The sequence below is a fragment of the Somniosus microcephalus genome, chromosome 1 (assembly GCF_052327205.1).
Source record: "Somniosus microcephalus isolate GS21.2 chromosome 1, FLI_Smic_1.0, whole genome shotgun sequence".
NCBI lineage: Eukaryota > Metazoa > Chordata > Chondrichthyes > Squaliformes > Somniosidae > Somniosus > Somniosus microcephalus.
Window position 1 is genome coordinate 291,531,731 of NC_140987.1, and position 21,600 is coordinate 291,553,330.

At 41.6% G+C, this 21,600-nt stretch overlaps 1 protein-coding gene across 7 annotated transcripts in view; it reads left to right on the top strand.

Annotated features, from left to right (window-relative positions):
• The window catches only part of LOC147124839 (lysine-specific demethylase 4C-like), a 645,681-nt gene extending 624,291 nt beyond the window's left edge, over positions 1–21,390 (top strand). For all 7 annotated transcript variants that reach the window (XM_085993864.1, XM_085993875.1, XM_085993908.1 and 4 more), the window contains 2 exons: positions 3,279–3,371; positions 20,180–21,390. In XM_085993864.1, coding sequence (XP_085849990.1) covers positions 3,279–3,371; positions 20,180–20,350 — 264 coding nt within the window. In that variant the 3' untranslated portion in view covers positions 20,351–21,390. The remainder of the gene's footprint in view (positions 1–3,278; positions 3,372–20,179) is intronic.
• The last annotated feature ends 210 nt before the right edge of the window (positions 21,391–21,600 follow it).

Sequence of the window (21,600 nt, forward strand, 5' to 3'; positions counted from 1 at the left end):
ATCAGGATAATGAAACAGTTTGGGTGGAGGTAAGGAATAATAAGGGGAAAAGAACACTAGTGGGCGTAGTCTATAGGCCTCCGAACAGTGGCAACTCTGTTGGACGGAGTATCAATCAGGAAATAGTTGAGGCTTGTAATAAGGGAACATCTATAATTATGGGGGATTTTAACTATCATATTAATTGGACAAATCAAATTGGGCAGGGCTGCCTTGAGGATGAGTTCATTGAGTGTATTAGGGATGGGTTTCTTGAGCAGTATGTAACTGAACCGACCAGGGGGCAAGCAACCTTAGATCTGGTCCTGTGTAACGAGACAGGATTAATTAAAAATGTCCTAGTAAAGGATCCCCTTGGAATGAGTGACCATAACATGGTTGAATTCCATATTCAATTAGAGGGTTAGAAGGTTGGATCTCAAACAAGCGTGCTAAGCTTGAATAAAGGAGACTATGAAGGTATGAGAGCGGAATTGAGTAGAGTGGATTGGGAAAATAGATTAAAGGGTAAGACGATACATGATCAGTGGTGTACATTTAAGGAGTTATTTTACAACTTCCAGAAAAATATATTCCACTGAGAAGAAAAGGGTGTAAAAGAAAAGACAGCCATCCGTGGCTAAGTAAAGAAATTAAGGATAGTATTCGACTAAAAACAAGGGCATATAAGGTAGCCAAATCCAGTGGGAGGATAGAGGATTGGGAAAACTTTAAAAGACAGCAAAAAATAACAAAAAGATTGATTAAGAAAGGGAAGATAGATTATGAAGGTAAATTAGCAAAAAATATAAAAACAGATAGTAAGAGTTTTTATAGTTATATAAAAAGAAAAAGGGTGGCTAAAGTAAATGTTGGTCCCTTAGAGGATGAGACCGGGAAATTAATGGTGGGAAATATGGAGATGGCAAAAACACTGAATGAATATTTTACATCAGTCTTTACAGTAGAAGACACTAAGAATATCCCAACACTGGACAAACAGGGGGCTAAAAGGGGGGAGGAGCTAAACACGATCAAAATCACTAAGGAAGTGGTACTCGGTAAAATAATGGGACTCAAGGCAGATAAATCACCTGGACCTGATGGCTTACATCCTAGGGTCTTGAGGGAAGTGGCGGTAGGCATTGTGGATGCATTGGTAATAATTTTCCAAAACTCCCTGGACTCGGCAAAGGTCCCGGCAGACTGGAAAACTGCTAATGTAACACCCTTATTTAAAAAGGGCAGTAGACAGAAGGCTGGAAACTATAGACCGGTTAGCCTAACATCTGTGGTAGGTAAAATTTTGGAGTCCATTATTAAGGAGACAGTAACAGGACATTTGGATAATCATAATTTAATAGGACAAAGTCAGCATGATTTTATGAAGGGGAAGTCATGTTTGACAAATTTGCTGGAGTTCTTTGAGGAAGTAACGTATAGGGTGGATAAAGGGGAACCAGTGGACGTAGTGTATTTAGACTTCCAAAAGGCATTTGACAAGGTGCCACACAAAAGATTATTGCTTAAGATAAAAAATCACGGGATTGGGGGTAATATTCTGGCATGGATAGAGGATTGGCTATCTAACAGAAGGCAGAGAGTTGGGATAAATGGTTCATTCTCAGACTGGCAATCAGTAACTAGTGGTGTTCCGCAGGGGTCAGTGCTGGGTCCCCAACTCTTTACAATCTATATTAACGATTTGGAGGGGGGGACCGAGTGTAACATATCAAAGTTTGCAGATGATACTAAGATGGGAGGGAAAGTAGTGAGGGAGGAGGACATAAAAAACCTGCAAGGGGACATAGACAGGCTAAGTAAGTGGGCAGAGATTTGGCAGATGGAATACAATACTGGAAAGTGTGAGGTTATGCACTTTGGCAGGAAAAATCGTAGAGCAAGTTATTATCTTAATGGCAAGAAACTGGAAAGTACTGAAGTACAAAGGGATCTGGGGGTCCTGGTGCACGAAACTCAAAAGGTTAGTATGCAGGTGCAGCAAGTGATTAAGAAGGCCAATGGAATGTTGGCTTTCATTGCTAGGGGGATAGAATATAAAAATAGGGAGGTATTGCTTCAGTTGTACAAGGTATTGGTGAGACCGCACCTGGAATACTGCGTACAGTTTTGGTGTCCATACTTAAGAAAGGACATACTTGCTCTCGAGTCAGTACAAAGAAGGTTCACTCGGTTAATCCCGGGGATGAGGGGATGGACATATGAGGAGAGGTTGAGTAGATTGGGACTCTACTCATTGGAGTTCAGAAGAATGAGAGGCGATCTTATTGAAACATATAAGATTGTGAAGGGGTTGGATCGGGTGGATGCGGGGAGGATGTTCCCGATGATGGGTGAAACTAGAATTAGGGGGCATAGTCTTAGAATAAGGGGCTGCTCTTTCAAAACTGAGATGAGGAGGAACTACTTCACTCAGAGGGTGGTAGGTCCATGGAATATGCTGCCCCAAAAAGCTGTAGAAGCTACATCATTACATAAATTTAAAACAAATAGAGAGTTTCCTAGAAGTAAAGGGAATTAAGGGTTACGGGGAGCGGACAGGAATTTGGACATGAGTCTAGGTTCGGATCGGTCATGGCCCTGTGGGTAGCGGAGCGGGCCCAGGGGCCGTGTAGCCTGATCCTGCTCCTATTTCGTGTGTCTAATTCTGTTAGATTCAGGAGATGGTTCTGTGATAGTAGATTGGCGGTTAGGATCAGATCAGCCATGATCTTATTGAATGGCGGAGCAGGCTCGAGGGGCCGATTGGCCTACTCCTGCTCCTATTTCTTATGTTCTTATGAATCCTATCATGCCCTGAGTATTCTATATGCAAATTTTGTATATCACAGTGGTGACAAAGAAATGAGAACACTGGGCTGGGTCTACCAATCAGTCATTGCTTTGGCAAAGCCAAGTGCTAAAAAGATCACTGGAATCATTAAAATAAATATATATCTTGATTATTGGCACTATATTATTTTTCCACACCTATTTAGTGATTGAATGATGCAATTGATGGAGTGACCAGCTCCACCAGAATCATCGCCGTGTTTAACATCTAAATAGAAGATTACTCTCAGAAAAAAAATGTGCCAGTGAGGATTCTGATATCATTATGATCTAAATAAAAGTATGTTTGGTTTAAGAGTTCTATATAGTGAGTGAATGAGAAGTAGCACAGTACGTTGTAATTCTCTGCTTACATCAGATGTACATTTAATAACTGTAGTAATATTTGTAACATCGTTTAGGTTGATCTCATCAATTTAACAACTGTTCTGAAAATTGTTCCTTAGGTTGAGTTTGAAGATGGCTCCCAACTCGTCGTAAAACGTGATGATGTTTATACGTTAGATGAAGAGCTACCAAAACGGGTTAAATCACGGCTCGTAAGTATGCTGCTCATAAAATATTTTGACACCTTTTGCATGTACTATAGTTCACAAGATACTTGAGGATGAGGAAAGTAATTTGGCCTAACCCAATGCATTCATCCAGAACAAACTTACACTCCTCCCATTGCTGCATCTAATTGTTTATTAAATGATTCCATGCCTCTGGCACACTGCTCAGAAGTCAGTTCCCAGTGTTGATCACTTTCTCTGTCAAGATCTTCCTGATATCGATCCTAAATTTAACTTTTACTTGTTTGAATTTGTGTTTCCATGTCCTACTCCCACTGTTTAATTTAAAGTAGTATTCCAGATTACCCTGGGATCCATATAATTTACTATATAAGGCACCTCTATGTGGTCACCTCTGAGATACCTTCTTTCTAAGTTGAAAAGCCCAAGTTTCTCTAGTCTTTCCTCATAACTCAGACATCTGACACATGGGGGGCGACTTTGCCAGCCCTGGGGAGGCAGGTTTGCCGGGAATATGGCAGAATCTGGGGGCGGGTACCCATCCCGCCTCCGTGCCATCTTCCCAGGAGGCAGGGACCCGACCCGCACCGGATCCCGTCTCCTGGAGGTGGGGACGGGATAGCAGTCACTTAACTGCCTGTTAAGAGGACTATTCCCATTTTTCCAGCAGAGGTGCGGGCTTCCCGACGTCGGGAAACCCCGCCAGGGTCACCAAGGTGAGCAGTGGGTCTGCGGGGGTCGAATGGGTCCAAAAGTGCGCTGTGGAGGTGAGTGATGGGTGCAAGTGTGGAGAGGTAAGTATGTGAGGTGAGTGAAAAGTGATAGAAAACATTTCCTTACCTTGCAGGCTTCAGTCGTTGGGGATGCAGAGGCTCCGGCATCTCAATGGCAGAGATGACAGAATGGCTGCTGCATTCTCCGATGCAACAGCCATCTGCTTTCTGCTCATAAAAGAGGTTGGTGAGCCTTGAGTACAAGAACTCACCAAACAACAGAGAATGTCAGTGTTTGACAGCTTCTCAAAGCTGTCACGCGATGACAATTCATCTGTCAAAAGTTTTCGGGCGGGCTTAACAAGGCCAATCAAGGGAAAATAGCGCGGGTTGGCCACAAGTCGATGGAGGCAGGACTAAAGCCCGACAAGCAGTAGTCCTGCCTCCAATGTGCCCCCATTGACAAAATCACCCCCTAAGGATCAGCCCTGTGGCTCTTCTCTGCACTTGGATGTCTGTTTATCTTTCTCTGTGACCAGAACTGGACACAGTACTCGAGGTGTGGTCTAAGTAGAGCACGGTACAGTTTGATCATGACTTCCTCTGACTTATATTCTACTGTTAGTTATATAATTCATCATTATATTGGTTTTGTTGATTGCTATTCTACATTGGCTGGGCATGTTGAGCATCGAATCAACTGAGACTCCTAGGTCTCTTTCACCTTAATCCTACCATTCACAAAGTATACATGTTAACCATTTTCTTTCCAATGTGCTTATCGGCATCAAATTTCAACTGCCATTGTTCAGCCCACTCACATTTTATTTAGCTCATTCTATCGTTTGTGGGCTGCCTCATTCGATTCTACTGCCCCTCCTAGTGTGGTGTCATCTGCAGGTTTAACCAATTTGTATTGAGTTTCAGAATCCAAGTCATTGATATAAATTATAAACCGTAGTTGCCCAAGCACTGAGCCCTGGGGAATCTCACTCAGTAACCCCAACCATACCCCCCTAACTAGTAACCATTGAAACACAGCAACACAGCTTAATTAGTAATCTCAGAGTTCATTGTTTAGACAACTATGGTTTTTGAGGGAGTTGCCTAGCTGTTTGGTGATTATTTCAGTTTTTTAATTAAGAATGAATATCATGCCCCATAATGTTGCAGCAGGATGCCTGAGTTGACACGAAACTGTTTATTTAATTTTAATCAGCTTATTTTTCCATACCTGCTTTCAGTTCGTACATTCAGGTTGCAGTCTGCCACTGAAATGACTGGAAATGTGAAATTGAGAGCAGGAAGGGAGCTTTTTCTGAAGTGTACTCTGCCTAAATGTTTAATAATTCAAATTAAAATAATGCATTCTCTGAAGTAAATGCGTTGGAGTAGACACCTTAATGAATCGCAGAAAACTTTCTAAGCTTATTACACTGTTGACGAGGATTTTTTTAGTAAAACCACAATAGGCGAAACAGTGGACATAATTATAAGCTCCCTTATAATAACAGGTAGTTAACAGGCAGATAAGAGGATTATCCCCATTTTACCCACACAAGTGCAGGCTTCCCAAAGGCTGAGAACCCTGCCAGGGTCACTGAGGTGAGTAGTTGGTCTGCGGGGTGCAAAAGTGCGCTGTGGAGGTGAGCGATGGGTGCAAGTGTGGAGAGGTGAGTATGTGAGGTAAGTGTAAAGTGTTAGAAAAAGTTTACTTTGTTTCTTTCTGCAGGCTTCAAGAGTTGGTATGCGGAGAGTCTCGCACCTCCACGGCAGAGATAGAAACATAGAAGATAGGAGCAGGAGTAGGCCATTCGGCCCTTCGAGCCTGCTCCGCCATTCAACAAGATCATGGCTGATCATCCAAACCCTAGCACCCGGTCCCTACACCGACAGCCATCCCACCCAAGCCCCACCCCCGTAACCCCACGTATTTAATCCCCCCTAACACTAAGGGTCAATTTTTATCATGGCCAATCAACCTAACCCGCACATCTTTGGACTGTGGGAGGAAACCGGAGCACCCGGAGAAAACCCACGCAAACACGGGGAGAATGTGCAAACTCCACACAGACAGTCACCCGAGGCCGGATTTGAACCCGGGTCCCTGGCGCTGTGAGGCAACAGTGCTAACCACTATGCCACCGTGCTGACAGATGGCTGTTGCATTCTCCAGTGCAACAACTATCTAATTTCTGCTAAAGAAAGAGGTTTGATGAGTCTTGAATTCAAGAACTCATCAAACTACAGAGAATGTCGGTGTTTGACAGCTTCACAGAGCTGTCAAACGATGACAATTTATCTGTCAAAGCTGGGCGGGCTTAACAAGGTCAATCAAGGGAAAATAGCCCGGGTTGGCCAGAAGTCGATGGAGGCAGGACATCGACCCGACAAGCAGCAGTCCCACCTCCATCACGTCCCCATTGGCAAAATCGCCCCCATTGTGTGTGAACAAAGGAAGAAGCTGAGTTAAGTAGAATCATGCATAAGTCAAGAGGAGGAGCTTATTGAAGTTCAGATAAGTTTAAAAAATGAAAATGGAGAATATGATGTGACTTGAGATAGACAAATCTCTGGGGCCTGATGTTTCCACCCCAGGGTACTTAATGAATTGGATGAGGAAATTGCAGATACATTATCATAATTTTCCAAAGCTATCTCGATTTGGGAATTGGGCCGCTTGATTGGAAAATTACAAATGTGAATCCTTTATTTAAGAGGGAGGGAAGAGAAACCAGGTAACTACAGACCTGTTAGTTTAACATCAGTTGTGGAATCTGTCAATCAGGGCAGAGTGACTGAGCACTTGGACAAGTATGAACTCATCAGAGATAGCTTGGATTTGTGATGGGTAGATCATGTCTGACTAATCTAGTTGAATTTTTTGAGGAGGTCACTAACATGGTAAATAAGGGAGTGTCTATGGACGGTATCGCGATTTTAAAATTCTCACCCTTGTTTTCAAATCTCTCCATGGCCTCACCCTCCCTATCCCTGGGACCTCTGGCCCTACAACCCTCTGAGATCTCTGTGCTCCTCCAGTTCTGGCCTCTTGGGCATCCCCGACTTTCATCACTTCACCATTGGCAGCTGTGCCATCAGCTGCCTAAGCTCTGGAATTCTCTCCACCTCTCTACCTTGCTCTCCTCCTTTAAGACACTCTTTAAAACCTACATCTTTGACCTAGCTTTTGGTTACTTGTCCTTAAATCTCCTTATGTAGCTCAGTGTCAAATTTTATTTGATAACACTCCTGTGAGGCGCTTTGGGACGTTTTACTACATTATATATGCAAGTTGTTGGTATCTATATGGACTTCCAGAAGGCATTGAAGGTTTCCTACATTGCAACAGTGACTACACTTCACAAAGTACTACATTGGTTGTAAAGCTCTTTGGGACATCCTGAGGTCGTGAAAGGCGCGATATAAATGCAAGTCTTTCTTTTTGATAAGATTCTGCACATTTGCAAAAATGAAAGCACACAGAATTGGAAGCAGCTTTGCGACTAGTTTGCAAATTGTTTGAGAGTTAGGAGACAATGTAGGGATATAGGGAACATACTCTGATTGGCGGGATGTGACAAGTGGTGTTCCCCAGGAACCTGTAGTGTGGCCTCAGCTTTTCCTCATATATCAATGACTTCGATGAAGGAATAGAGAATTGTATATCCAAATTTTCAGATGACAGTAAGTTCGGAGGCATACTAAATTGTGCAGATGGTAGCAACGCTAACATCCCGTGAATAATTTTTTTTTAAAGTTACAAAGGGACTTGGACAGATTAAATGAGTGGACACAACTGTGGTAAATTGAGTTCAATGTGAGGAAGTGTGTGGTCATCCACTTTGGATCCATTAAAGATAAATCTGAATATTTTCTTAACAGTGAGAAACTAGGAACTGTGGAGGAACAAAGAGATTTAGGTGTCCATGTACACATCACTAAAAGCTCGTGCACAGGTATAAAAAGTAATCAAAAAGACTAATAAAATGTTGGCCTTTATCTCAAGGGGAGTGGAATACAAAGGGGAGGAAATTATGCTTCTGTTGTGCAGAGCCTTGGTCAGACCCCATCTGGTGAACTGCATTCAGTTCTGAGCACCGCACCTCAGGAAGGATACATTGATCTTGGAGGGAGATATAGCACCGATTCACCAGAATGATACCGGGACTTATGAGGACAGATTGCATAAACTTGACTTTCGTTCTATTAAATTTAGAAGGTTGAGGGGTGATCTAATTGAGGTGTTTAAAATGACAAAAGGATTTGATACTGCCGATACAAAAAAACTATTTCCTCTGGTGGGTAACCCAAAACAAGGGGGCGCAATCTTAAAATTAGAGCTAAGCCATTCAAGAGTGAAATCAGGAAGCAAAGGTAGTAGAAATCTGGAATTCTCTACCCAATAGGCTGTGGATGCTGGGTCAGTTGAAATTTTCAAGACTGATATCAACAGATTTTTGTTGGTTAAGAGTATTGAGGGATATGGATCAAAGGCGGGTAAATGGAGTTGAGGTACAAATCAGCCATGATCTGATTGAATGGCGGAACAGGCTCAAGAGGCTGAATGGCCTACTCCTGTTCCTATGCTCTTAAGAACCAGCACGATAAATACCTGGTTAGGAAAAGGTTATAAGGCTAAGAATAGATACCATACAATGTAGTATGTTGCATCAGTATGGTGACATCAGGAGGACTGCAACAAATTACAAGAAGACGTTAATAAACTTGAAGAATGGGCATATAATTAGCAAATGAATTTCAACACAGATAAATGTGAGGTATTACATTTTGGTAGGAAGAATAGAGAGGTCACATTACTTGGAGGGTGTGAGTCTGGGTGGGGTAGAGGAGCAAAGGAATCTCGGAGTACAAATACAAAAATCACAAAGTAGCGACACAGATTAACAAGGCCATAAAAAAGCAAACCAAGCACTAGGGTTTATTTCTAGAGGGATAGAATTGAAAAGTAGCGAAGTTATGCTAAATTTGTATCGAACCTTGGTTAGAGCACACTTGGAGTACTGTGTACAATTCTGGTTGCCATGTTATAAAAAGGATATAGAGGCACTGGAGAGGGTGCAGAGAATATTTACAAGGATGATACCAGAAATGTGAGTATATTCCTATCAGGAAAGGATGAACAGCTGGGTCTCTTCTCTTGAAAAGAGAATGCTGAGGGGGTGACCAAATAGAGGTCTTTAAAATTATGAAAGGTTTTGAGTAGATACAGAGAGAATGTTTCCACTTGAGGGGAAGAGCAAAACTCGAGGCCATTAAAATAAGATTGTCACCAAGAAATCAAATAGAGAATTCAGAAGAAACTTCTTTACCCTGAGAGTGGTGAGAATGTGGAACTCACTACCACAGGGAGTGGTTGAAGCGAATCGTATAGATGCATTTACGGAGAGGTTAGGTAAGCATATGAGGGAGAAGGGAATAGAGGATTATGCTGATAGAGTTAGATGAGGAAAGATGGGAGGAGGCTCGAGTGGAGCATAAATGCCGGCATGGACTGGTTGGGCCGGATGGCCTGTTTCTATGCCGTATATCCTATGTAATCCGATGACTTTGAGTGTTAACAGAATTGGTATTGGGGTACACACCAAAAAGGAAATGACCTCTTGAGGTGTTCCTGGGGAGTGTGTGGGGTGAAAACCAGGGAAATAAAATCATATCAGTTGATTCTTATTTCAGAAAAAAGTTGCTTTGAATTGACAGTTAGCTTACAAGGAAATTCTTCACATCTTGCACTATGAAGTAGGTACTATACAAATTGAATGGGATCTAACCTTCCTTAGTGTGTTTTGCCCTGTCAAGGCATAACTAAGGAGGCATACACCACTAACCAATGTACTCGACATTGCTAAGTGACCTCTTAGAATCCTATGGATCTAAAAAAAAAAATGCCTAAATTGACAAGAGTCTTCTATTTTATCCATATAGATAGCTAATGCTGTACTACATGATGCTTCTTTTAGGTGAAAGAGGTACAAGGTGACGGGGGAAAAAACTTTGGCACAGTAACCTCTTGAGACAAATGAAGGTTGGAAATCACCTTGAGGACTGATGAGGGCTAAGAATTTCCCTATCCGTAGCTAAATAAAATAAGGCGATGGGTTCATCACTGATGAACATAGCTCACTGACTCTTCAGGGATAAACAAGAGTAAGCAATCCAGCTATTGTAAGTGAAAGAAGTTAAATTCTTAAGTATCCAATAACGCAAGCTTTGGTCTTAGTTAATGCAATTTTCTCAGGCTGTAACTCAATAACCAGAATGGCCTAATCTTTGCTGCTCAGGCATTTGCATTGAACCAGTGGTATAAAAAAAGACAGGTGAGAAAAGACCATCAGGCCCATTGAGCTCACCCAATTCTGTAGACGGTGTTAACCCACAAATTGTCATCTTAACCCCTAGTAATCCTTGGAGAGAGAAAAAAAACAACTGTGGGTAATTCTGGAAAATTCATTTCTGACTCCCTAAGACAATCCAGCAAGCTCCAAGAGACCACAGTTGCCCATCATGTATCACAATTTAAGCTAACCACTTACTCCACCACCTAAATGGCAGTATCCTCTTCTCTCAGGAACTTGTCAAGTTCCCTTTTAAAAGACTGTAGTGGCCCCCTACTCACCACTTTCTTTCTTTGATGCAGTACCTTGACCTCTACCAACATTATCGATCTGCATCAACCATGACACTAATGCTTTCTAAGTGCAGGTAGATTTGGTTGAGGAATGCATTTTCTAATGTTCCTCCTTGGCAAGACAGAAACACTAGAAAGGTTCAGAGCTCATTCTGCATATGGTATAGCTTTTTCGTACAATGCCCATCACACCAGAACAACATCGTGGAGCGCTTTACAGATCAGCGAATGAAATGGGTACCAAGCGAGAGGGAGCAGAATAGAGTCTATTATAAAGGATGTGATAACAGGACACTTAGAAAATATCAACGGGATTAGACAAAGTCAACATGGATTTATGAAAGGGAAATCGTGTTTGACAAACCTACTGGAGTTTTTTGAGGATGTAACTGGAGAAATTAATGGGACTGAAAGCCGATAAATCCCCAGGGCCTGATAATCTTCATCCCAAAGTACTAAAAGAGGTAGCCATGGAAATAGTGGATGCATTGGTTGTCATCTTCCAAAATTCTATAGATTATGGAACAGATCTTGCAGATTGGAGGGTGGCAAATGTAACCCCATTATTTAAAAAAGGAGGGAGAGAGAAAACAGAAAACTATAGACCAGTTAGCCTAACATCAGTAGTAGGGAGAATGCTAGAGTCTATTATAAAGGATGTGATAACAGGGCACTTAGAAAATATCAATGGGATTAGACAAAGTCAACATGAATTTATGAAAGTGAAATCGTGTTTGACAAACCGACTGGAGCTTTTTGAGGATGTAACTGGTAGAATAGATAAGGGAGAATAAGTGGATGTGGTGTATTTGGATTTTCAGAAGGCCTTTGATAAAGTCCCACATAAGAGGTTAGTGTGCAGAATTAAAGCACGTGGGATTGGGGGTAATATACTGGCATGGATTGAAAATTGGTTAACAGACAGGAAACAAAGAGTAGGAATAAATGGGTCTTTTTCAGGGTGGCAGGTGGTGACTAGTGGGGTACTGCAGGGATCAGTGCTTGGGCCCCAGCTATTCACAATATATATCAATGATTTGGATGAAGGAACCACATGTAATATTTCCAAGTTTGCTGACGACACAAAACTAGGATGGGTTGTGAGGAGGATGCAAAGAGGCTTCAAGGTGATTTAGACAAGTTGAGTGAGTGAGCAAATACATGGCAGATGCAGTATAATGTGGATAAATGTGAAGTTATCCACTTCGGTAGGAAAAACAGAAAGGCAGAGTATTATTTAAATAGTGATAGATTAGGAAATGTTGATGTACAAAGGGACCTGGGTGTCCTTGTACACCAGTCACTGAAAGCAAACATGCAGGTGCAGCAAGCAGTTAGGAAGGCAAATGGCATGTTGGCCTTCATTGCAAGAGGATTTGAGCACAGGAGCAAGGATGTCTTACTACAGTTATACAGGGCCTTGGTGAGACCACACCTGGAGTATTGTGTGCAGTTTTGGCCTCTAAGAAAGGATATACTTGCCATAGAGGGAGTGCAGCGAAGGTTCACCAGACTGATTCCTGGGATGGCAGGACTGTCATATGAGGAAAGAATTGGGTCAACTAGGCCTGTATTCACTCGAGTTTAGAAGAATGAGAGGGGATCTCATTGAAACGTATAAAATTCTGACAGGGCTAGACAGACCGGATGCAGGGAGGATGTTTCTCCTGGCTGGGGGTCTAGAACGAGGGGGTCACAGTCTCAGGATACGGGGTAAGACATTTAAGACTGAGATGAGAAATTTCTTCACTCATAGGGTGGTGAACCTGTGGAATTCTCTACCACAGAAGGCTGTGGAGGCCAAGTCACTGAATATATTTAAGAAGGAGATAGATAGATTTCTAGATACTAAAGGCATCAAGGGGTATGGGGAGAGAGCGGGAATATGGTATTGAAATAGAGGATCAGCCATGATCATATCGAATGGCGGAGCAAGCTCGAAGGGCCGAATGGCCTACTCCTGCTCCTATTTTTCTATGTTTCTATTAAGGTATGAAGCTGAAAGAGCAATTGAAAAGAAGTGTCTTTACTAGGCTTTTGAAAATGAAGAGGGGGGTGAGGGAGGTAAAATGAAAGAATTTTGCAAAGACATCCCAGCAGCACGCTGGCTGAAAGAGTGGCCACCAATGGAAGGAGTGAGGAGGGCAGGAACGGGAAGTCACCCAGTGTCAGAGGAGTGAAGGGTGCAAGCAGGGACATAGCGTTATAAGAGGTCACTGAGTTAGGGTGCAATGAACACATGCAGGCATTTGATGGCGAGGGTAAGGATCTTGACATTGATTTGTTGTGACATGCATAGCCAGTGAATCCTAGCAAGAACAGGAGTAAAGGAATTGTGCTTTGAGCAGGCAAGAACACAGGTAGCAACATTCTGATCAAATTGCAGTTGGCTGGAGAATGTGAAGGGAAGGTTGATCAAGACAAGATTATATAAGTCACTCCACAAGGTAATAAAGGAATGGATCAAAATCTCTGAGGCTGTGTGGGAGAGCTTGGGTGAAAGCTGGTAATGTTTCAAAGGTGGAAGAAGAGAGTATTTATGAAGGAGCAGATGTGGGAAAGGAAACTTAGTTTGGGATTAAACAGCACATCCAGATTCTCTATTGCCAGATTTACCATGAGGTGACAGGTGGGGAGCTTGATGGAGTTGAAGAGTTGTGTAACAGCCTTGGAATTAAAAAAAACCCAGAAGAATAAAGTTGTGTAAGATCATGAGTATGGAGCCTGATTCTGTGCTTCAAATCATGTCACCAAGGGGTAGCATATGGACGATGAAAGAGAGTGGACCAAGAATGAGCGCAGAGGATTCCTCATAAAGCTATCTGTAAGATAGCTAGCTGGAGTAATGTACGTGCTTGTACCAGGCACTACATTGACCTGACCATTTAGAATGATGTGCGTTTCAGTAATTTGATACGCCATGCTAGCCACAAGATCTAAGTTTTCTTTGTCAATTCTGCACTACTTTGGTATACTCTTATTTGTACAAGTAGAATGAATGAATAAGGAAGCTGCTTAATTATCTGGCTTTAGGTCTGATCTTCCTCATCCTTTAACTGTATAACCATCACATGGAAAGCTTCCTCCCAGCTTATCTCTTGCTTGCCATTTGTTACTGGAGATGCAAGGGGGGAGTTTTGTATGTTGTTTCAAAGCTTTGTCGCAGTGGCTCAAGGTCTACATTCTGATTCCCGTGCTTACAGGAATGAAGTCTGTTCTTAAAAATGCTCCTCAGTAGCAGAATTATTTGTTTGGGAGGGAAGTGACCTGATCTGATTGTGAGACTTCTTTAAAAGGAATCTGTCCCCAAGACATCACTATGTTTTGGCAGCCCATTCCTATTTAAATGTGAAGGTTGAACTAAAATTAAAGAATGAGGAAATTCTGCATTTATGCAATCATAATGATCTATTAAGGTGACTAATATACCCAAAGAAAATTACCTATAGGATATTTTGAACAACAATTTCTCAACCTCAACTATTCCTTCAGTCTTCAGGTTTCTACAGGTAACATTCTTATATCACTTTAGAGAAAATGAAGAAACACAAGTAGGATTAAATCTTTCAATCCCACATCATCTTGTATCATATCACCTGCATGAAATTGTAAATTGATTCTGCATCCCTTGTGAGAGGTTAACTTGGTACTATGGAGGAGGAGGTAACTGCTGTTCTAAACATCCATGAGTCTTGCTCAAAGCTCTACCATCAAGGATAGTGGTTCCCAGGAAAGGCTGTTTCAGTGTCCTGATCTTACTAATAATGCTGTGGCGAGGTGCCAAGCCGAGGATAGTGGCTTACTACAGGGAGAAAGGGAAAGGTTGCTCAGACTACTCGTGTACAGCTCCTGGTGGCCAATTATAAAATTATACTGGGAAGAGCCTATGGGCAGGGCGCTAAGCTGTCCCCTCAATCAGAAAAGCTGCACGGCTGAAGATGAAATAGTAAAATATCAAATAAAAAAAATTAATACATCATTTAGGGAGGGGAGAATATTTTGTTACAGTAAAGGTCTTAAGACTATAACATAGCTTCAAGAATAATGTGCTTGCTTTTAGGTGCTCTGCTTCAGCTACCACCTGTTTGAACAGCCATCTTGCATTATCTTCTCTTATTACAATCTTCATTTAAAAAATATTTCTTGGTGTCATTTTCAAAATAGAATTGGCATTGTAGAATGTAAAGAGCCCTGAAATTGCTTTCCCTATATCTGTGAATATCTTATTGGGCATTAAAAAAAAACTGTTGAAAAGAACATTTTCAAGAATGAATTTCTTGTAATTCAACATGATCCCTGAAGAAATATGCATTATTGTGCAAAACACACTCTTGTCTAGTAAAGATCCTTATACAGGCGACACATTACTTCTACATGCTTTAATAAAACATACTGTGGCGACATTCACCAGTGATAATGATAAGAATAGAACACTTTTTGTCAAATTTTACCAATAGAGCGTCCACTGATGCAACCTCTTTGGTTATTCATTTTGAGCACCATTGTTTGTAATATTCATTGTTTATATTCTTCTTTATCCATTACTGTGTATCCTGTGGGACACTAGTATAATACAGAGTTACTCCAAACTGCAGTTCCATTTTCATAGGCTAGTTCTGAAGCAATGTAGTCCCACAGGGCTCAGTTCTAGTATAAATAGGCAATGACAGCTCCTCTTTGTTCCATGTAATAACAAAAGTCTACAAACAAAATGGTAGACACTCTTGTAATGTTTTGTTTGAATGATAAATGTGGTCACTGTAAAAGGTATTTTAACATAACCTTGCACTTGCCTTTGACAAAAGAGGTAGAAAGAATGCCTCTTGCCTTGGGCAAAATTCTTATTATTTGATTGGCAAATCTAGCCAGGGAATAGAAAAGATAAAGGGAGCTGTCTGGAAAATGTAAAGCGTGCTCAGTTAAACTGATGTTCTGTTTAATTCATTTCTATCCTATGGGCATTGTTGGACTGAGGTTTCAAATCATTCTATAGCGTAGCACATGTTAGGGATGGTTAAGTGAGCGGGAAAGTGTATTCTGAATAGCCCTTTAATCCAAACGTTACAAAGAAAGATACAGGTATACTTATCGATGTGTCTCAGGCACCACTTGCCATTATTTCCTGCTTTAAATGTGCTGGTTAGAGGTGACTTGGTAAGAGATTTTGAATTGGAGTGCACCCTCTTTTGACATTATACATGCCAACTGGCTGTGTTTTGGGGGTCCACTTCATCTATCCACATCTACAGATGATAATCACCACCAACTCTCCTCTCCTCCCTACACAAGGTTATGCTACTGAAGTGATTCCAGCCACTATGTACTGTGGATTGGAATTCTTGCAAGAACAGGAATTCCTGCCCACAGTGCTCAGTGGTCCTAATCATTTTAAATAGCAGCAGGGGCACAGGGCGGTAAAAAGAAGTGAGAAGCAGCAATTTTGGGAGGAAACTGGGGCGAAGCGAAGAATGGCAATTTGGAGGCGGGTATTTTGGAGAAGCCAGGAGTAGCACTTTGGAAGAGAAGAGAGGAATAGTTATGTATGGTGCCTAGTGGGTGGTATAAAGTGGACCCGAGGGGAATGCCAGCATTAATTGAGAGGGGGGGGGAGGGGGTAGGAAATTGCCAGCTTAAATGCAGACGGTTGGAGGGGGAAGAAAAGAATGCCAATTTGAAATGGTGGGGGAAGGTGGGAGTTTGGAAGAAGAGTAATAACTTGAACTGGATTGGAGGAGGAGAGGAGTGCCAGATAGAATTGAGGGGCAGAGAGGGAGAAGAGTGCCAGCTTGAACTTGGGAAAGCAGAATAATGCTATGAGCTGCTGGGGGGGGGGGGATTAGACCGTGAGAAGAGGTTATCCTGAATTGAGAGGGGAAGATTGCCAGCAGGAACTGGGAAGGTTGGAGGAGGAGGTAGCATCTCTGTGAAAAGAGCGGGGGAAGGGACGTGTTCAGGTACCTTTTTGGAGAACTGATAACCTGGTTGGTTTATTGAAACCCAAAGGTCACTTTGTTTTTTCTTTTTTTCAATATTAAAAAGAAATCAATTGTGAAGTATAAAAGTATTTAAAATTCATTGACATGCCCAGTTTTTAAACATAAAAATTAAAAAGATTCTAGGAGAACCTAATTTTGCTTCCTGCAGGCTGACTAGAATGATCCTATCACCAGATGCGGTCTTATTTGTTATGCATATTTTTAAAAAATAAATTAACATTTTTCTCTCAACAATATATAATTAGCTGCAGCAAGGAGAAAGGAGCCTTAAAATAATAAAGAAAAATAATTCAATTCCAAATAGCAAAAAGAAAATAGTTTTGAAGAGAAATCAGCAAATTACGCTGTTAGACAGAGAAAAATGAAAAGCCCAAGTTCATTGTAGATTCTAAAATACTGGGAATCAAAATTCCCCATAGAAAGTAATTATATATCATTGACATTTGTTATTTCCCATTTTGGCATTCACGTACTTCTGTTTTTTTTTCCTCCAATGCGAATGAAGGAATGTTTGATACTACAAGCTTATACTACAAGCCTATGTAAATATCTGTCGTAGTGCTGTGCTCGGCCATTCTTGAGTTGTCAGCTTTTTGGGGCTGTGTCAGCTTTTGCTAGTCTTCTGGTTTGGAAACTATGCATCATGAATTTTTATTGTTATGACATTATGAATGTGAATGGTGGATTTTGAGCAGCAGTGAAAAATCACAGGGTCACATCACGGGAGTTTTACACAAAATGTCTACTCCCAGTCAGGGATATAGGCAGAAAGTTTAAAATTGTGCACTTCCAAATGTCTCCCTCCCCTTCCCATTGCCCACTGGTGCACACTTTTGTAGGGTAGGCTACGGCATGCTTCATCATAAAATTTAGATCCTTTACGTTAATTCTGATAGATTCCACTTCTTTAAATATTTTTTCACTCCCGACTGAGATTTTTTTTTTAAATCACTTCTCCAGTCACTCTCCTCCTCCCTGTCACAGAAACACTCCCTCCCTCCTTAAGGGGCACTCTCTTCCTCTAATCCCTTGCTGTTTTTAGAGGCAATCTTCCTCTTCAGGCCCCCTCACAATCGTCGATTTACAGACACTTCCAGATGCGTTCCTTATTGCTGACCCTAGCTGCATCTCCTACTTAATGGTTCTGCTTCATTCTGGGATTGGATTCTTTGCTGTAGACAGTTCTTGATTGAACATGTGACCAATAATTCCCATTGCAGCACAGAGCGTAGTCTAGAATGAAGTGTCAGGTATGAACAGCAGCCAGAACCAACAGCATACATAGCAACCTAGAAATTTAGATGATTCAAAAAAGCAGACAACTCAAAAAAAAAAAAAAACCTGAATGTGGGCCGTAGGCATACAGTTGCAATGAAAGTGTGGTGAGGGAGACGAGTGCTAATGTGAACTGGGGAAGGCAAATGCCAGCATGAACTGAGGGAAGGGGAGAAGAGTGAAGGGCTTGTCATCGTTTAAGCTGAAGTATACCTCATCATTCCATCACATGTATAGTGGAAGATTGCGGCAAAAATTGGTGAGATTTTTTCACTTCTTGCGGAGAATTGGGGATTATTGTGGGTATAAATGACGGGTGTTGAAGCTTTTGTCTTCAAGGGCTAAATAGCTGCACACCATAGCACCTTGGGAGACAGACAAGGTTTAAATCCATGTTCCCATTAATTTGCATATGTCTCAAGCTGACAGATCTTGGTGTTCCAATTCAGGATTTATCCACAGTAATACAACAGCACTAAAAACAATCCTTTCTGAGTCTACAGGCCCACAATCCAGAAATCAGAAATACAAGTACAAATTGGGAAAGATTTGCCTGAGCTTTGAATGCTCGGGGATGGGAGGTGCATGTGGTCAATGGGCTGCAGTTTGAATGCCCTGATGGATTGCTGTACTCAGTTACTAGACCTGATAAATTGTTTATATGGTTGGAGGCACTCTTCTACCCACTCAGTCATGTTCACAGATACACATTCTCCGCACCCCTGCCCTCTCAGGTCAAGATGGTGTTCACAGACACACTCTTCTCCGCACTCCCCTGCCCTCTCAGGTCAAGATGGTGTTCACAGACACACTCTTCTCCGCACTCCCCTGCCCTCTCAGGTCAAGATGGCGTTCACAGACACGCTCTTCTCCGCACTCCCCAGCCCTCTCAGGTCAAGATGTTGTTCACAGACACGCTCTTCTCCACACTCCCCTGCCCTCTCAGGTCAAGATGGTGTTCACAGACACACTCTTCTCCGCACTCCCCTGCCCTCTCGGGTCAAGATGGTGCTCTTCACCTCTTCCCCTTTTCTTCCCTCTCTAGTCATGCTGGCATTCTTGGTTCAGATTGGCACTCTTCTCTCCCCTATATCTTTTTACTGCCAATCTTCTAATATCCTTTTGCAGTTCATGCTGGCACTCTTCCCCATCAATTCAAAATGGCACACTTACCTCTTTCTCTCAGTTCTCTTGTCTCCCTCCGTTCACGTTGATATTTTGCTCCCTCTTTCTCCCTCCCCCCCCCACCCCCCTCAGTTCACATAGACTCCCTTCGTTTGCACTGGCACTCTTCTCTATAGCTTATGCTAGCACCTTTCACCCTCCTCCCAGTTCACTCTTCTCCCCTTCCCTCAGTTCAAGCTGGCATTTGTCATCCCCAATTCACATTAGCACTCTTCTCCCTCACCCCAAACTCCTCCCCCCCCCCCCCCCACCCCACAATTCAAGTTGGCACCCTCTGTTCACATTTGGCAGTCTTCTGCTCCTCCCTCAAGTCATGCTGACACTTTTCATTCCCTCTCCCTATCCCCTCCATTCCTGTTCAGAACCATTGCCCTGCTCCTATCTCACAGAATTCCTGTCCATAGCAGTGTTTTATCTGTAGAAGTAAGAGTGGTAGCAGCAATAGGGGCAGAGCAGGGAGCCCCCAGGAAATTAAAACAAGTGGCTTAGACCCAATTATGTCCCTGCTCCCAGCTTGCCTCGAATGAGCACTTTAAAAACCTAAAACAATAGGAATTATTGAGACTGGAGATGCACTCTATGTAGGATGGAGGCCAAGTTCTGCATGATGGTCTCCTTAAAGGGGTTTGAAAATTCTTCTCCTTTTAAATGATATTTATGCATGTGTTTGTTTAATTTTGTTGGTGTGAAATAATACAGTAGAGCATTGAGAACCATCAGTAATATCTGGGAAATAGATCTTTTGTGTGCTTAAAATGGTCCAAATGCCTAATTTGAATTAAGTAATCTTGGGCTCAATAGCAGGTCTTCCTTTGACTGTAAACCCAACATTTGTAACCAGGTAGACATCCCGCTGTCTTCATTCGGGCATAGATATTTAAGCCCTGATAGTTTATTTGGCGTTGCAGCCAATAGGATAAGTGAAACAGCATCATATCGTCAAGGTGAACCTTTGTGTAGATTACTAATGTTTGAGTTTTTGCATTTTTCTGACAATGTACCTTTGTTTGTTAGTCTTCAGCTTCAGACATGCGCTATGAAGCTACGTTTTCCACTGAGAATGTTCAGGCAAAGAAGCGCCCACGGGTTCTGAATTCCAAATTCATGAATGAGTACGTGGATGATCCTGGTTATCGCACATTCTTGGGAAACTTCTTCCAAACTCATTGCCGCCAAGGACAATAAAATCATGCTGACAGCCAAAAAGAGGAGAGCTATTTTGATAAGTACATTGAATAAGAAGTCGGTCTGAGAGCTGCTTTGGATGCAGTAACAGCAGCATTATTATCAGTATACAACAGTGTAACACATTTTCTGTAAAAAGTGAGGGATTGGAGTTAATCCATTTCCATCATATAACAGACTTAATGCCTCCCCCCTCTCTTTTGAAGAACATAAAGGGATGAAGAAATATCTGGATATTGCTTCTCAGAACAAGGACTTCTGCTGGATGAATAATTTTTCCAATGTCTCAATTAGGTTCCTATTTGGGGCCTTTTAAAAAAAAAAAAAAAAAAAAAAAAAAATATTAACATGCTTATGTGTACTAAAATATTTTTTATATTATTGCTACAGTTTCCAGTAGCATTTGTTGTGCTTGGTTTTTAGCCTTTTAATTTTATTGACATTGTTACTGAATCACTCTTGTTTGGCTCTTTTGCTTTTATTCAGCCGTACTTGCAAAAGAGAAAGAAAGTATCCATTGCTACCTGATGGCAGGTTTTTATATATTTAATAAAAGACAGATAAGTGACAGATAGTTTGCAAACAAGTACATTTTATGTTATTTGGTACTCAAAAAAAAAACTCTGAGGATTTCTAAATTGCTATCAAGAACACTTTTCTATTCTGTAAAGCTAGATAACCGCTTTCTCAATGGGGTAAAAACCATAGGGATTTTTGAATTAGATATTAGGAATGTTTTGGTAATAAGCCTTACCTCACCTAATCCTTTGCCTTTAGCATTTAAATTGAGCTACTTGATGGGAAGATAGAGGGTGACTCCTACTGAGGGAAAAGGGTTTATACTTGAGGGGTTTAATTATAGCAATGGTGTGTGAAGTTCAAATCATTTGAAGTGCTCTCTTAAAAACCAGGAACACGCAGCTCCTGTATTATAGCTGTTTGGCGTAATTGTTATTTTATGGTTATTTAATGTAATTTTCCTCTTTATATACCCTAAAGTTTATGAATGGGCAGAGTAGAATAAAACCGCCAGCACTGATCATCTTCTGGTCTTTTGAATTCATCAATTCTGCTGATATCCGATAGTACTGTAGCACAAAGGGTCTATTTGTCCATGACTATATTTAAAGCTTTTGCTAGGAGAATGTGTACTGCTTTCCACTGAGAATGTGTATGTGCTTTCTATATCTTGCAGTATGTTATCTCAATTCTTCCCATAGCCCACATAAAGCCAAGTTTTGCCTTAAGGA